A 17,760-nucleotide genomic window follows, 5' to 3' on the forward strand; every position below is an offset into this window, starting at 1 on the left:
CAGCAAAGAAAAAAAGCCATATTTATCCTTTAAAAACATCAAGCCACTTCTCAGCTGCCCAGCACTTCCATTCCTTCCTTCATGAGCTGTGGCCACTCCCTCCTTTTCTCTCCTACTCTTTCTCCCCCTCATCCCATCTCTTTCTTTCTAAGGAAGCAAAATAAACTTTTTACATCTTTATATCCTAATCTTTGTGTGAGAAATCTTTCTCCACCCACACCGTGAGCTCCCCGTGAGTCCCCACCCTAACACTGGGGCCTCCCTTCTCCATCTGTCTCGCCAATTCCTCTGGATCTACAGCTTGTCAAGTTGAAACTGAACCCCAGACCTCTCCCTTGAGTTCTAAATCCACATTTCTAAGCACCTACTTCATTTCCCCCTTCAATGGCTGACTGACATTCCCAAACTAACACGTCCAAATCGCAAGACTTGACTTTCCCTCCCCACCCCTCTCCATCGCTACAAATGGCTGCATCATCCATGCAGGTACTCTCGTTAGAATCCTAGATCATCAACATCCCTACCCTTCCCCCCTCCCACATCCAACCACTGCCCTGTCCAGTCAATATCGACTACGAAATATATCTCAAACTTGTTTTCTTCTTTCTCCTCCTAAGTCCACAGCCTAGACCACTGCCTAGTTTTCTGACCCAGGGTTTCTCAACTTAGCAGCATTGACATTCGGGGCCAATGAGCCCTTGCTGTGGGGGACTGTCCTGTGCATTGTGGGATGTGTAGCAGGGTCCCTGGCCTGACACCAGATGCCAGTAGCACCTCTCCCGTCAGTTGTGACAACATTGCTTAATGCCTCCTGGGGGACAAACCCGGCCCCAGTTGGGAACCACAGCTCTCAGTCCACTTGCCCACTCTTCCTTGCTCAGAGCCCTCTGTCACAAGGGCCTCCCCTTCAGTCCCTTGAACCCACCAAGCTTCATTCTGCCTCCCGAGCTTGGCAAAGGCCTTCTCTCTTTCTTCCACTCTTCTCTTGGCTGCCTCCTCACACTTACGATCCCAGCTGAGAGGGTCTCCTGAATACCTGATCTTAAAGGCAGCACCTCCGCCTGTCTTCATTTTCATCACAGCACTTTTAAAGTTGGTCAATTACATTTGCTTTTTCTGGTTTATCTGTATCACAACAATGAAAACATTATTAGGGCAGGGACTATGTACGTCTTGGCCTCTCTTCTTCCCTCAAGGCCTAAGCACAGTGCCAAGCTAAATAAATACTTGTCAACTGAAGAAATGAATGAGTACAAGGACATAAATTAAATGCATGTCTTATATTCCGGGCACTAACCACACCCATAAAAAGTGACAAGGTCACAATATGAAAGCTTAGCTCCGGAGAATTAGAATGTTCCCCAGACAGCCTATATTTTAGCTCCGTGCTCAATAACCAAATAAATGCTCCCTGATCCACAATGTAAAGCAGACGGCAGCACATCTTGGATGAGTGGAAATCACTGGCATAACAGAAAGAGTAGCTCATCATCTCCACCGGGAAAAAAGTACAGCAAGACCCCATGAATAGTTTAAAATTTTCCTTATTATTGAACCCAATTGGTGCCCCTGGGTGCCTGTGTGTACATGCATGTCAGAAGTTGTGCAAAACATATAAAGGAAGACTGAGAATCTTAATTTTACAGCCCCTGTAGAGACCACAAACCACCTTCTTTTCATTCCCTCCTCAATGACATCTGAAGGGCAGTAGCTTCCATGCAGAAGACTGAGCTGCCTCAGTGTCCTTTCTCTGGTATAATAAAAGTCACCAACACAGGACCGACAGTGAACTGAACTCTCCGGAAAATATAGGTGTATGATTGGGGAGAACTTGATTCTCGCAGGAGAGAATAACTTTCAAAATAGTCACCCTCCTACCCAATGCTTTCTTTACCACATTGTGTTTTGCTATTGAGCAGATTATTAGTGAGTTATTACACCTTCCATGACAATCTACAGAACTGTCAGACAGGTAGGTTTTAAAACGTGTTCTTCTAATTTGACAATTCAAAATATGTCACCCCTGCCAAGCAGATCTCATCCTTTACCGTCAATTTTGAGTTCTGCACTCAAGAATAATTTTTGAAATGATTGCTTTAGTCATCTTCTTATTTCCAGTGTTCTGCACAGTGCCCAAGGGACCTATTTGTTTTACATTCTGAAATTACTATGTATTTTCTAGATAAAGGTATTCCTAAGGCTACAGTTCAGATTCTGTATTCAGATGTGAGACACATTTTGGACAAGGAAGGTTGGCTTTTGAACCATTGCATTAGGGAAAATATGTTTTTAAATTGTTCGATTCTACTAATTTTTTCCCCTTTCTAAAATGGCTGGGTTTATCTGTGCCACTGGCCTTCACTGTTACAGCAGATGGTTGAGAGACAGTAGTGTAAATAGGGTCTGGAGAGAGAGAGTCGGGGTTAAAAATCCCAGACTTATTCTGTCACTTACTTGCTCTGTGCCCTGGAGAAGGTTACTTAATCTCTCTGTACCTCAGTTTTCCCACCTGTAAAATGGGAATGATAATATCACCTCACAGGGTGGTTATGAAGGTTAAATGAATTGATAATTCTAAAGTGCTTAGAATGGTAGCTGGTATACACCAAGCACTTGATAAATGTTAGCTCTTATTATGAGCATAGCTTTCAAAATTGCTTCCAATTGGTAATAATTATTCTTTAATTCACTGAATAGGTTTCTGGCTAGAACAAACTCACTGAATTTGATAAATAAGTTTCTTCCAACAGCCAATGACTCTAACTCCATAAACAGCAAACATATTGAATAAGCACATGGTATATTCCCTGTGAGTGTTAAGCAGATTTAAGACTAAAACCTAATTTACATTGCTGGTCTTCTTTTCCAAAATCCAGAATAGAAAATTTCAGAATTTAAAATTTTTATGTTCTTATGCAACTTGTTCAGAGCCACCTTTCACAATCTCTGTTAAGTGCTCAGGCAAAGGATGGGGAGGCAGTGATAAAGGTGGACAAATCACAGGCCTCGGGACGAGGGGCCTGCTGGCCGGACCAGAACTCTGTAGGCCAAGCTGTGCAGGGAGGCATGCAGATCACTTGCTTACATTAAGCCTTCTCATTAGAAAACAAAATCTTTGTTGTGCCCTGAGAGCAGCAACCACAGCTCAGATGGCCCAACTGGCTGCAGAAACACTGAACGCCCCAGCCTCCCAGCCTGCCACGCACACCAAACTCAACAACACTGGGTGGTTGTTGCCCCAGAAGGAAGCCATGTAGTAAAGCTTGGGTTTAGAATATTATCTTCCTATAGTGTTTTAGGGACACCAAAGTGATATTTATTGGAATTAGGAACCGAAAGATGGAGTGCCCACAATTAATCAGAAGGCAGAAGTGTAGCAAACCTGGGTAGCTTTACATACAGACACCCCCTCCAAAGGGAATGTTGAAAAAGGTCGCTTAAAAACAAACCGTTCAGAACAACAGACTGATAAGAGAATTGGCTTGCTCAGTGGTTTTAATCTGAAGCTGTCAACTGTCTTTACTTAATTATCAGTAATGTCTTGCTTAAGAGTCATAAAGGCAGATTTGAGATCACGTGCTTTAGTACTTAGCGAGGAAGGAGACAGAAGCACAGGTGACACCATACAGAAGCTGAGGTGTTTGGAGGGCTGATCTGCACAAGGGGTGCGTGGTAATGGTATAGGATTACCTATGCTTCTGAATCTAATGGAATTATTTACAAATGTCCCCTGTCTAAATGATGCAGCTCACCTCCTGGCCACTTAATTTTTATAACAAGCAGCAGTCTACCGGTAGGAACACATCTTTTTCTCTACTTTTAGATGCCACTGCTGTTGGGAAGGACCCAGCATCCTGCCCCAGCACTCACAGCCCGCCTCCCATGCCCCAGGCCTGACCACAGCAGCACCAGGAGGCTCAGTAACCTTCTCGCCAGTAGCCCAGAGCTCCCTTCTCATAGGACTGTCTGGAAATCAGAGGCTGACAGCGTGCTCTTGCTAATCAAAAGAGTGACTTCACTCATTAGTATTCTCCTTCTGCCAGTATTTGTTCACATCTGTTAGACTGTTTGATCCTCACAGTACTATGAGCCAGGTAGGTTAAGTATTAATTACATTTTATCAATGAGGAACATTTTAAGATTCAGACCAATTAGGAAAAATGCCTATAAACTAGTACCTGGAAGAACTGAACTCACATCCACCTTTCTCTTAAAAAGGTAGTTTGGTTTGGGCAAGGTTTTCCAGCCTTGGCACTAACAACATTTAGATAATTCTTTGCTTTGAGGATCTGTCCTGAGTATTGTAAGACGCAGCATCTTGGCCAGGCACAGTGGTTCACGCCTGGCCTCCCAGCATTTTGGGAGGCTAAGGTTGGGAGGATTGCTTGAGCCCAGGAGTTCAAGACCAGCCTGGGTAACATAGCAAGACCTCATCTCTACAAAAAATTAAAAAAAAAAAGATTAGCTGGATGTAATAGTGCATACCTATAATCCCAGCTACTCAGGAGCCCAAGGCAGGAGGATTGCTTGAGCCCAGGAGTTCAAGACCAGCCTGGGTAACATAGCAAGACCTCATCTCTACAAAAAATTAAAAAAAAAAAGATTAGCTGGATGTAATAGTGCATACCTATAATCCCAGCTACTCAGGAGCCCAAGGCAGGAGGATCGCTTGAGCCCAGGAGTTTGAGGCTACAGTGAGCTATGATGGTGCCACTACACTCTAGCCTGGGCAACAGAGTGAGACCCTATCTCTTAAAAAAAAAAGATATATTATCCTAGGAACCAATATCACCAGCCCACACATTGTGACAACCAAAAATGTCTTAGACATTGCCAAATGTTCCCTGGTTGAGAAGCACTGGGTTAGGGTTGTTTGGATTAAAGCGAATCAGGAAGAACACTTAGAATGCCAAAGGGTCATTCATTATCACCATGACAATTGCTATTCATGACAATTGCTTCTCAGCATAAACAAGTTTGCTTGTTTTACGGAAGTGGTGGCTTCCTAGAATCTGAAGGAAAAGAATAGTGGTCAGGGCATAGAACACATAACGTTCCCACTCCCCTCCAAAATTCTAAAGTGTTATTTATTCAATTTTTGAATAGGTTATACATTCACATGGTTCAAAATTAAATATGCATAAAAAGGCATATGCAGAGAAGAATCCGTCAACTCAAGATCTCACTACCCAATTCTCCCCGGAGGCAGCCAATATTACCGGTTGCCTATGTCTTCCCAGAGACACTTTATAAAGAGCTTGTATTTAAATAAATGCTTCCTTTTACATCAAAGTGTCTCTGAGCCATTACCTTACTCATGTTTAAAAAGTAATAAAAGGCTTCTTTCCTTGTAATGTGGTCAGGGCCAGGTATAATTCCTTCATCCCTCATCACTGCCTGCTTCCACTGATAAAACACTGTCTCAGACACTGGAATGAAGTGACAACCAAGGTCTTAAAACAAAACAAAACAAAATGGAAAAAAACTGAGGTACTTGGGCCAAGGACCCCATGGGTGTCCTAGTCTGGTTGATTTCCTGCTGGAGCCTTCTGAGTGCCATCAGCATGTGTGCCTGCCGTGGCGGCAATCCGCTAAAGAGACACAGCACACTGCGGTCAGGGTGTTGGGGCCACAGGCAGGTGACCTCTGCCCCCACAGCAGCCTGCGGTCATCAAAACCAGACTCTCCCAGTGGAGGCCTGTTATGGGCAGGCGCAGGGAGGAGAAAGCAGCAGAAGAGGGAAGGGCGAGAACCTGGAATGACAGCCTTAGAGTGCAGAGGGGAGACAGGGAGAAGGCGAATGGCTGTGAACATTTCCACGTCCGTCCTTGCCCAGGTGGTTGGGAAACTCTGGTCTATTCCAATGAACAAATCACAAAATGAGGACAGCACTTGGCTGGAGATTCTACCCATCTCCCTGACAAAGACCTGCTAGGTGACCTGGCATATGTCATGGAGCCACCATGACATCTGTTCATTTTGGAAGGGTAGGGGTGGGCTGGGCTATTTCTTGGATCTCTGACATCAGTATTTCACTTGAGTTTAAACAATCCTCCTCATGCCCTGCCTCCTGCTTCCTTCTGTGTCTCTCACCTTGTTAAACAAACCACCCAAACCCCAAAACAACACAGTGCTCTTTCCCAGACTTCTCTAGTTCCATCACTGGCAGAAAAATGCTGGTAGTCAGCCTGATTGGAAACATTCAGGTCAGTCTTCACCGTGATTTTCTTTTCAAAAATATTCCCCACATCTTTTTGTATGCAACTTTGCTCGACTAACACAAAAGCCTCCTTGCATCATCTCCCCTGACCCGGTGCAACATGTGCTCCCCACTAGGTTTGCAGTCATTGCATCCTGTCACTACCTTAATGTCATGGCACCCACCGCCTACAACCACTGTCCAATATGGTAGCCATCGGCCATGTGTGCTTATTGAAGTTTAAACTTGACTAAAATTAAGATGAAAAATTCAGGTCCTGGGACACACTGGCCACATTTCAAATGCCCAACAGCCACACATAGCTTGCGGCTAAAGCATTAGCACAGATTACAGAACATTTCCATCCTTGTAGGAAGTTCCACTGGATAACACTGACCTGGAACATAAAATTCAAACTCCTCAAACCAGCAGCCCAGGCTAGCTGTCATTTACAGCCAGCCCATACTTCCAAAGTTGCCTGCTACTTTTCCCAAACACTGACACCTAGCTTTGTTCAGGCCAGCCTCTCCTGTACCTCCAACAATCATGCTCACCCCGGTTCTGTGCCTGTGTTCCTCGGACTCCCCATCTTCGAGACAAATGAGAAGGTAGATCTGAAGGCACAGTCACTAACGAAGTGGGATTTTCTGTCATGGCAAAAAGCAATGAGACATCTATGCAATTTTTATCCCAGCAAAATGCTCTGCTAACTAACAAGCTGGGAAAGGGCTCTTTCCCCAGAAGACTGTAATGAGCCTCAAGCTCGTCAAGACTTGCAAGATGATGAAATGAAATACCATTTGTCTTGGCATTTACCCAATACCGATTTGGGTCATTATCTAATTTTTTCACATATTTTTCCCCCAAATAAATTGTGAGGTCACGGGAAGTAGAGACGAGCTCCTACGTGCATTTCTTCTGCATACTCCTCTTTGCTATCTCACTTTTCTACACCAACAGGGGGGTCAAAGGTTGCAAACTGGCCACTGCCTGTGGGCCAGATATGGTTCATAGGTGTGTTGTTTTGTCCAGAGTGTATTTTTAAAAACTTTTGAGTTAGTTGCTGATATTTAAAAATTGGATTTCACATCAAAATTCTTATTTCTGGTTTCTTAAAAAAAAATTAGAGTATCTAGCAACCCTGGGTGAGCCTTCCTGCATAGCTCTGTCATCTGGAACTGAGTGTCAGCGTCCCCTCTTAAAGGAGGCATGTATCTCCTGGTTACTCTGGTTCCCTAGTTATTTTGCTCTTGTTACCTGCCTGGCCCTGGAAGGCTTCTGCGTTTATAACTCTCGTGGAAGACACTCAATAAATTAACTGAGAATGGAAATACTACACTCTGTAAATACAGCCAGGCAGCCTTTAATGCCTGTCTTAATGGGCAGCATGTTTTTTTTAAGCAGCTAAAATCAAACTTCCTATTTTAGCCATTAGCTGAAGACATTAACCTCAAGGACCAATTTTAGCTATTTCTTCCCAGGCTTGCCAAGAACTGATAATGGATTAGGGAAATGGTTAACTGCAAGAACAAAAAGCCTAAACAATCACATGAGAATAATTGAGACGGAGAGAGTATAAAATTGTTCCATGAACACTGAGTGTTCCCTAAAAGCACGTGGAAATCATAGCACTCATGATGATGAGTGTTGCTGGCAGCTGCCCAATAAATCTGGGGCTTAATACAGAAAGCCCAAGCCTGCTGCTTAACTCTAACCGATATTGGTTTCTCCTCTTTTGAACAAACCTTATTATTATCTACAGTGCTCTAAAATTGTGTTCATGTCTTGCCTCCCCCACCCAACTGTAAGTTGCTTTTAAGCCCCTTTGGTATCTTTCCCATTCCTAGGGCAGTAGATCAGGGGATCCTTAACCTGGGATGCATGGACTGGCTTCAGTTACAGGCAAAAACACAATGGGTCATCAAAGCTTCTTAAACAGGTGCATACCCCATGGTGAGGGCCTCAGGACTGGGAAAGAAATTTAAGTTATTTGTAAAGGGATATAGTTAATGAAATGCATGATGGCCTTGATGACATTCATTTAATCTGTTTGCTATCATTTCCAGTTTGTCATGTGTGCATTTGCAAAGCACAGCTTTTATGCTTTCATTAAGGTCATGGGTGAAAATGTTAAGCTACATAGGGCAACACATGCATCGTGTGTAGACACTAAGTGAACAGGGAGCAACACTGTCAGTCTTTGAGACCATTAGTCCAACCAGGTACAAGCATGCTAAGCATAATATTTAATAAATACTATTCCACCTTGTCTGAAAGGATACTGCAGATTCTTCCAGATGCTTTCAAATCAAGATTCATTAAATTTGAACATTCTCCTTCTCTATGAATAACTTAATGATTCTTTCAGAATAGGAAATGTGGTTAGTTTGACATAAATTACAGCCTTATGAATTTCTCCAGGTTTGTAAAAAGACATGTTTCTTCTCTAAATGTGATAAACCATATATTTAATTATAATGCTCAAATTATGCTAGGGAACAATGTCTTACTCATATTCTGGTTTCTAGAATGTGCCTCTTCCTCATTTTTGATAATAGGACCATTAATTGTTTATCTCTTGCTTTTTGACAATTTTTCCATTCTCAAACGTGTTTAAAGCTCACATTTAGTGGTTTCCCTAGCTTCAAGTTCTTTCATCTGGGAAATGGTTTATCTGGGCCTAGAGATAAACACGTTTGAAATAGCAAATGTGACTCTTATTATCAGCTTTCCTAACTCTGCCATTAACACCTTCTCCTGTTTGAAGATCAGTCTGCTTAACGGAGAAGAATTAAATTGAATAATTCAGTTGAGCTTTTATCTGTTAGTAAAGTAATACTTTCTCTAAGTGATCCCTTCTTGCTGTGTATATCAACACCATGTTTATTGAGGAACCTAAAGTTCTAGATGCTGTGCTAGGGTTTTTTTGGTGCTTTTTTAGAGAGGTTGCATATCTCCCCTTCTATTGCTTATATTCCTTTTAAAATCAGAGGTCATTAAAAAGATCCCTATACTAACTCACATTAAAAAAATTTGTCGGTGTTTTTTTTGGTCCCTTTAAGTTTCCTGCATCTTCTCTTATTTATCAGCATTATTTGCAACCATGGAATCTGATTTTTCAATTTTATAACCTTCCCAACATTGCTATGTCAAATATCCTGTCAGAGATATTAATCATAGACTCATACCTATAATATTATTGACAACCCACTATACTAACTTCTTGGGCAGGGCACATGTAGCAAGCTCCAAGATGTCATGGTCACATTTTTTTCTATAACTTTTGCATCATGAAGGAGCTCCTGTAGGTCAGAATTCAGTCAAAAGTTGCAATGCATCTCGATGCTGGTGGAGAATGGTGCCTGAAACTGATCTGCAGTAATCACAGGCTGGCAATTGAACCATTTCTATGTTGGTCTCGTGCTCCACTGAATTTACACGGAGTCTTGGGTACACGAGATGGGATTTGGTTTTCTACCTGTGTCTAAAAATAAATAATAGCATACTGTTGCCTTTGGCGAGATGCACAGATTTTTATAAGATCTAAGGTGACACTTCTGAGCTCTTGAATCTTCACCCTACTCTTCCCTAACCACACCATCATCTCGGATGACAACCTCCCTGTTTATATTTCAAGGTTTGGCTGAGTGAAAAAGTCAGATAAAAAACATATACCAGGACAAAGGGCATATTCTCCCACAAGAAAAAGGAACAGGAAATACATCATGCCAGTTCCATGGCCTGAATATGTGGGTCAGAACAGATCGTTCACGTACTTTACAACTGAACTGCTTGCTAGCAGTTCTACTGAAGGAAAAGGAAAAAGGGAAAGTTAAAATATAATAAAGCTGCGATACACAAACGTCCTACTCTTCAGAGGAGAGAAGAGCAAGAACTTACAAAAGCTAAAATATATAGTCAGTTTATAATCAGGAGTAGCAGTGCTTGGGAACATATTTTACCCAGAAATGTTTCTTTTTCTTTTTTTTTTCCAGAAATGTTTCTGATCATTAGCTTGGTTGTTAGGAGCTGAGAATTTATCAAAGTCAAAGGATGGACGGTAAGGCAAGATACATTGGGAAGTCTGGAAAAGAGATTTTTGGGAAATGGGCTGAAGAAACGAAATCTGAGAGGCTTACAAAAGGGGGAGCATTTCACATTTAAAATTTTTTAAAATACAAAGGTAAAATGTTTAAAATTTTGGTAGAAAGTAGTGAATCAAGTAAAGGATTCATACACTGTACAAAGAACACTGCACACCTTTAGGAGCCTTCTTCTTAGGAATAATAAGGGTCTTCAAATAACCACCTGCCCTCAATATTCCATATTGAAGTAACAGTGATAGGTGGAAAAATGGCCCCAGAGATGCCCATGCCCTAATCCTTGGGACCTATGAATGTGTTATGTTATCCAGCAACAAGGATAGGCTGCAGAGGAAATTAGTGTTGCTAATATATCAATAAAAGAAACTGTCCTGAATTACCCAGGAGGGCTCAATGTAATCATACAGTCCTTTTAAAGTGTCAGGGTGATACAGCCTGAGAAAGACTCGACCAGCCATTCTGGTTTTGAGGATATAAGGAAGCCACGATACTGGGATTGCAGGTAGTCTCTAGAAGCTGAAAAAAACAAGGAAATGGACTCTCCCCTAGAGCCTCCAAAAAGGAATGCAGCTCTGTAGACACTTGGATCTTGGCCCAGTGGGACCCATGCCAGATTTCTGGCCTACAGAACTATACCATGGTGCATTTGTCATTTGTGTTGTTTAGGGCACTAAGTTTGTAGTAATTAGTTATAGCAGCAACAGGAAAAACTAAGACAGTAACTTATAACTGCTTTGGAAAAAGAAAAGGCTTATGACAATATTAACAAGCCAAATAATAAAACAATGTTCCTCTTTCTGAGTTGAAGGAAGAAAACAAAACACTCATGTACCTTTTTATAGGTTTTTTCTTCATTTTGTTTCCCAGGTGCTGCATCTCCATTTTCAGCAGCAGACGACATCTACAAGAGAAAAACATTCCCATTTGAATTTAAACTTTACTCTGAAATACAATACATTAATAATATTGTTAACTAAAGGATCTATTTTGGTTAACTATGTTTTTGTTGTCATTACTGTTGTTTCTAAGAAAAGAAGAAAGTTCTCAGAATACTAAAAAAAAAAACAAAAAAAACCGTGTTCCCAATCTTTCCAAAGTAAATCTTTACTTGTAAATTATTTGGCAGTAGGCTTTACTTTGTATCCTGTTAGCAAGACGCTATGGAAGTCCAAGCCCACTTTATGTGTCTAAGTTTCTTTCTTCAAAGCCTTTTTAAAACCTTCCCTTCTGGTTATAAATGCTTACTATAAAGATATCTGGAAAGTACCAAAAAATATGAATCAGAACAAAGCAATTACTCTCAAATCTACTGCCTTTGGGCAACTCCAATATTCATAAACTGGCGTATATGTTCAAATATTCAAATTTGGCATATTTGTTCCCACCTTTTGTTCTCTGCATTTTCGTATGAAAAATATTATAATACCATCTTACCAGTATTTTTTACTGAACATTTATGTAATAAGCATTTTCCCATTTGATTACAAAAAATTTCATTGCAAGACTAATAATTTTTTCTAGTTGCGAGACATACCTCTGTGTGAATACCACTGTGTGTTAATACTTTAGTCAATGCTAATATTGGAGAATAGTTGAGGCAGTTCAAGGGTTTTACTCCTGCAAGTAGTACAACAATAATTATTTTGTACTTATATCTTCATCTAATTTCAATGTTTTCTTAGACTAGATTCCTGGAATTACTACAGCATAACAGGGCATTTAAAAAATTTAAAGCTCTTACTACATATTGGTAAATTTCTTTCCAGAAGAATATACTCATACTACTATCAGCAGTGAGTGGGAGCTTATTTCATTACAAACTTAGCAATGACTATTACTGTCTTAAACATCTTTGCTAATCTGATGGGCAAAAGAAAGCATCTTCTGATTTTAATTTGCATCTTTGAAAATTACTAGTGAAAGTTAACATTGTTTTCACATTGTTTTTAGTTCTTTGAATCTCTTCTTTTGAGTTTTCCATTGTTTTGTCCATTTGTCTACTGAGGTCTCAGTGTTTCAGTTACAAATTTTTGCCTATTATGATTATTAACATTAATGATTTCCTTATTGACTTTTATATTTTAAGGTTATTAATTTGTTGCCAAGCACATTTTTAATATTTTTCCATGTTGCTGTGTGCCTTTTCATTTCTTTTATGTTATAGAGAAGATTTACATTTTTCCATATTCGAAACTATTGACTATCTTTGTGATTTCTTCCCATGCTTTCAGATAAAATATTTTTTCGCATTGGGAGATACAAGATGTTTGAACATGTGTTTCTATCTCTTTTTAATGATAAGATTTTCACATTTAACCTCTAATCCATCTGAATTTTTAAGGCCAGTTACGTCTGTGGTAATCAGGGTAACTGCATAATTAGGGAACCACAATATTTGAGGGTCTTACATTGCATGAAGAACATTTAATACACCAGGGACCAGTAAAACTTCTGACTTTCTTATGAGCCTTTGAAGCATGCTTTAAATGCTGGGCTTTTAATAAACACAGCATATGGTAAACCTAAGAATTCACCAGCCATTTCTCTGCATTGGAACTAAATGACCAAGTTTACACATACTGCCATAAGTGTGTTGTTGAGACAGGGAACTGGCAGGCACTGCTTTGGGTACAGCATTGTCGCAGGCAATGTCTTAGGCATTGCCTAACTGAATCAGCAAGCCTCCAGAAAAAGTTCCAAATTGCTCTAATCAAAACAGGACAGAGGCAGGGCAAGTTCCAACCAGTTAGAACCAAGATGGTGGAGAAACACCACCCCATCCATGAATATTCCTCCCCTTGTTTAGCCTGTTGCTTAAATAGAAAGGCAGCAGGAACCAAGGGGCTGGTCCTCCATCTGCAAGGGGCCAGTTCTCTTCTGCAGGGAGGGCCAGCCTCTACTCTGTCTGTGGAGTACTAAGTTTCTATAGTTCCTGAATAAATCTTTCTTTCACTTTATTTTGTTGGCTCACTCCTAAATTCTTTCTTGTGCAAAGCCAAGGACCCACTTGGACTTCAAGTGGCTCCCACCATTGGGAGTCACTTTCCTGCGTCAATGTGATTAAAAACCATCCGAGAATATGAAAGCATGGACCATGGTGAGCCAACGTCACCAGATTTATTACTGTCCCCCAACCAAACCACCTTCTTACATTATTTTTCAATTCTATTTGTATCCATTCAATCTGTCCATATAGAATACAGTCTTCAGGGGCAGATGTTTCACAAAGTACTGTTTCCCACACTGTAACTGCTTAATTCATTTAAGGAATGATTTATTTTTCTAGTCTCTTTATAATAATATTTGGGTGAGTTCTGAATAAAATACCAGAGGAATTAAAATGCCCGAAAGACTTTGTAATGTCAGGCTCAGGTTAAAAAACAAACCTTCAACTATTTAATAGAGCCAACAGAGTGAAGACCTCCCTAAAGAATGCCTTTCTAGTCATTTCACTTCTAAGACTTTGCAGCTTTTAAAACTGAAACATTGCAAGAGCAACTTCGAAGCGTGTTTGAAAAAACAATCTTAATGAGAGGTTGACTAATTGGCACGAATGAAGGATGGATGATGAGATGGTCTTAAAATGTTTTTTCTTACTTTGTGAATCACTCCTGACTTGACAGTAGGGAAGAGGAGGAGAGAAATGGGTGAACTTCTCTTTTTAAAAATCAATTCCTTTTAAGCAGCACAAAACAGATAATGATGATAAAGGAAGGCCAAAGGTCACACAGACCTATTAACCAGGGACTTCCCAGTAGCACAGGCCAATGAAATGCTTGTGGATGTCCTGGTAAGCTGCAAAGGACTGTTAGAATGGTCACCGTGGTGATTACTACTTGTCCTCAGATGTGTTAGGCTTCTGCACCACTTAAGGTACATCATTTGTAACTATGGAAGCCAAGGTAAGTATGAGTTAAAAATATTGTTCTAAAACCACTATAATCATATATATTTCTATATATGCATAAAAGGAGGAAAGACATTCTCAGAAGTACTGGTGATTATCTATGGATCATGGGATTATGAATGCTTTAGGTTTTCATTTTTATATTTTGCTATATTCTCCAAGTAGTCTGCAGTGAGCACCGCTACTTAAAAAATAAGGAAAATACTAACATTGTTAAAAAATTTAACCATACACATTAATTAATAGCAGGGACCACACCTCCTGGGTTGCTCTGCCCTTCAGGCATGCTGACATTCACAAAATTTCCTGTTTCTGTTTGTTTGATGTTTGTTTTACATTTGATAATGTCAAAGTTAAAGGTTATAAACTAGATACATGCTTTAGAATATCTGAAAATAAATATACAATAAAAAAGGTAAGGGCTGAATACAGAATCACTCAGAATTAAATAAAAACATAGACTATTTCCTTACCTTTGTAAATGAAATGACAAGTCATCTGTAGTTGGTAGTGATGGGTGGCCTATTCATTGTTGAGATTGTTTTCTTTCCCAGGTTCCTGTTAAAATAGAAATCTCTGTCAATATTTATTCATATCCCTACCTAATCTCCCAAAAAGGATTGGAGATGGCTACAGAGATACATGCAATGTAATCAGTTAAAAATAAAAATAAAAATAAAGGAAGGAATGTGTGTGAGGGAAAAATAAAGGTTGGGCACAAGATGATTCCAGCAGTAAAGGCTAAGCATAGAACAGAAGCCATGTGACCTAATACAGCCATTCAATAAACTGTACAGTCTCCAACTTGACTCTGAGATTCCTGTTGCCACAGCAAAAGAAGACATGATCAGTTACCAGATACCCAGTGTGCAAAAGATAAAAGCAAATCAGTTACTCAAACGAACTACAGGTATCTGAGGATTGAGGTTGGAGTGGAAATTTCTCCCATAGGTCTTCATACAGGAGACTCCATGTGACATGTAGACAGTTTTTCAGCATTATTCATATAATAAATCAACTTTGATTTTCCTAAGGGTTGATTATATGGCACAACTTCAAAGAACAGTTCAATGAAGCTCTTTTGCTGTCATTATGTTTTATATAGAAGAGATACTTGTATATTGTAATCAATTTAAAAATACAGAGAGGTATAAAGTAAAAATGATTTAGGTCCCACTCTTATCTCCCCCTGAGATAAACAGTTTGTTGAATAGCCTTTCAAAATCTTCCCTGTGGTTACTGACACACACACACACAGACACACACACACACACACACACACATTTCTGCTACTCATTCTTATCAGTATATTTTAGATATTTTTTTCAAATGTATATATCTACCTCATTTTAAAAAATTTCATAATATTCCACAAGATGGACATACCATTTTTTAACCAACCACTCCCTTGTGGATGAACATTCAGACTGTTTCCAAGTTTGACCACCATAACCAGAGTAGGAATAAATAGCCTATTCAAATGTTCTAGTACTTTTATTTCTGTGGGAAAGAATCCTAGAAGTGGAATTGTAGGACCAAACTTGATAAGCCCATTTAATTGTTCGAATGACTATTGTTATATTTTCTTTCCATAAAAAGGTTGAAACAATCAGCCCAACAGTGCAGACTGCCTGCTTACTGACACGTGTATCAGCACTGGATGCTCTCCATCGTTGAAACTGCTCGCTAACCTGATGGGCAGATAAAGGCATCTCACTTGTTTTAATTTACCTTCTCTCATTACTAATGGGCTGATGCTTTTCACAGGTGTATTGGTGATTTGCAATTCCAGTTCATGCCCTTTACCTATTTTTATACTAGGTTGTTTATCTTTTTTCTTTTATAATCAATTTGTAAGATCTCTTAGTATATTAAACATTAAGTCTGTCATATGGGTTGCAAGCTATTGTTCTTCTTTTGGCTTTGTTTATGGTGTCTTGTCATATAAACATTTTTGAATTTTCACATAGTGAAATCTGCCAATTATTATACTCTGTATGGATTATGAATTTACTGTCTTGCAATTCTTTCTTTATGGATTATGGACGATGAAAAACAGTTTCCCCCATACATGTATCCTCCCATATTTTCTTCTAATAGCTTAGGTTCCATTTTTAACATTAGATCTTTACTCCAAATGGAATCTAATCCAAATGGAACCTTTCCCCAGATGGACCGCTAATTGTCCCCAAATCATTTAATTTATAATCTAGCTTTTCCTTACTGGAAAGACATGCCACCTTTAGCATACATTAAGTTTTCCTATATACCTCGATCCATCCATGGACTCTACTCTGTTCCAAAGACTTCCTTGTGTATTTCTGAGCTCATATATTGTTTTAAATGCAGTAACATGACAGTATGCTTTGACATCTGCTGGTGCAAGTTCCCCATTCTGACTATTTTTCTTTCAAATTTTGCAATTTTCTTGCATTTATATTTTTATATGGACTTTAAAATCATGTTGATTGATCTGACAACACCTTCACCCACCAAGTTCAGATTCTGAATGGGATTATATTTACTAATTTAAGAAGAATTGTTATCTTTAGAATTTTAAGTTTTCTCATTCAAAAAGATAGTATAGCTCTCTGTTTCTTCCAATGTTAGTTTATGTCTTTTACTACAATCTTATATTTTTTTGTATTTGTCTTATGCCTTATTAGATTCACTCCTAGATATTTTCATTTATCACTCCTTGCAATAGGAACTTTTAAATTTGCATTTCTAATCACTTATAATTCATATAAAGAAAAACAATTGGGTTTAACTTATTATCTTTTGTGCAGTCATTCTACCAAATCCTGTTATAGAATTCTAAAAGATTTTAGGTAGAGTCTCAGTCACATTACCTGCAATATTTATGCAGCTTGCTTCAGTTTCTTTTCTTATTGCATTCCCTGAACTTCTAAAACAATGTTGAGTCATAGCAGTTGAGTAATAGCAGTAGTGCCAGGCATTTATAACATAATCCTTCAGTAGTCACCAGATACCATGATGCTTTTGTTGGTTGGTAACGTGGCAGGTTCTTTTTGCTATGCCTAGTTTACTTTTGGTTTTTATTAGGAATGTCTACTGAATTATATCAAATATGCTTCCGCCTCAGTTGATATAATCATGCAATTCTTGTCCTTTATTCTGCTGTATCAATATATAATGTTTAGAGATTTCATAATGCAAAATCATCCTTATACTGCTAGAATAAATCTCAACTTTGATTTGATTTGCTAACCTTTTGAAGAGGATATTTTCATGAGTGATATTGAATGATTGTTGTAGTTCCATTTTTATCAGGTTTTGGTATCAAGGAATTCATACTTTTCTGAAAATTGGAAGGCTTTCTTTATACACGCTTAGCTTTTTTTCTATAATTATTCATCTCTTGGGATTTATAACCTCTCCTTGGATCAAATTTTGGTAATTTATATTTTTTTAGAAAATCATCAATTTCCTTCAGATTTTTAAATTTATTGCCATAAAGTTGAACATAATAGTCCCTTACTAAATTTTTGTAATCCTTTTGGAACCTGGGTAATGTCTTTTTCCTTATT

The 17,760-nt window shown here is 39.1% G+C and overlaps 1 protein-coding gene across 2 annotated transcripts in view; it reads right to left on the bottom strand.

Annotated features, from left to right (window-relative positions):
• PIP5K1B (phosphatidylinositol-4-phosphate 5-kinase, type I, beta) overlaps window positions 1-17,760 on the bottom strand; it is a 297,381-nt gene that overhangs the window by 174,089 nt on the left and 105,532 nt on the right. For both annotated transcript variants that reach the window (XM_012641625.1, XM_012641624.1), the window contains 2 exons: window positions 14,683-14,767; window positions 11,135-11,203 (listed from right to left, as the gene is read on the bottom strand). In XM_012641625.1, the coding sequence (XP_012497079.1) occupies window positions 11,135-11,203 (69 nt within the window). In that variant the 5' untranslated portion in view covers window positions 14,683-14,767. The remainder of the gene's footprint in view (window positions 1-11,134; window positions 11,204-14,682; window positions 14,768-17,760) is intronic.

The sequence above is a fragment of the Propithecus coquereli genome, unplaced genomic scaffold (genome assembly GCF_000956105.1).
Source record: "Propithecus coquereli isolate 6110/MARCELLA unplaced genomic scaffold, Pcoq_1.0 Scaffold166, whole genome shotgun sequence".
NCBI lineage: Eukaryota > Metazoa > Chordata > Mammalia > Primates > Indriidae > Propithecus > Propithecus coquereli.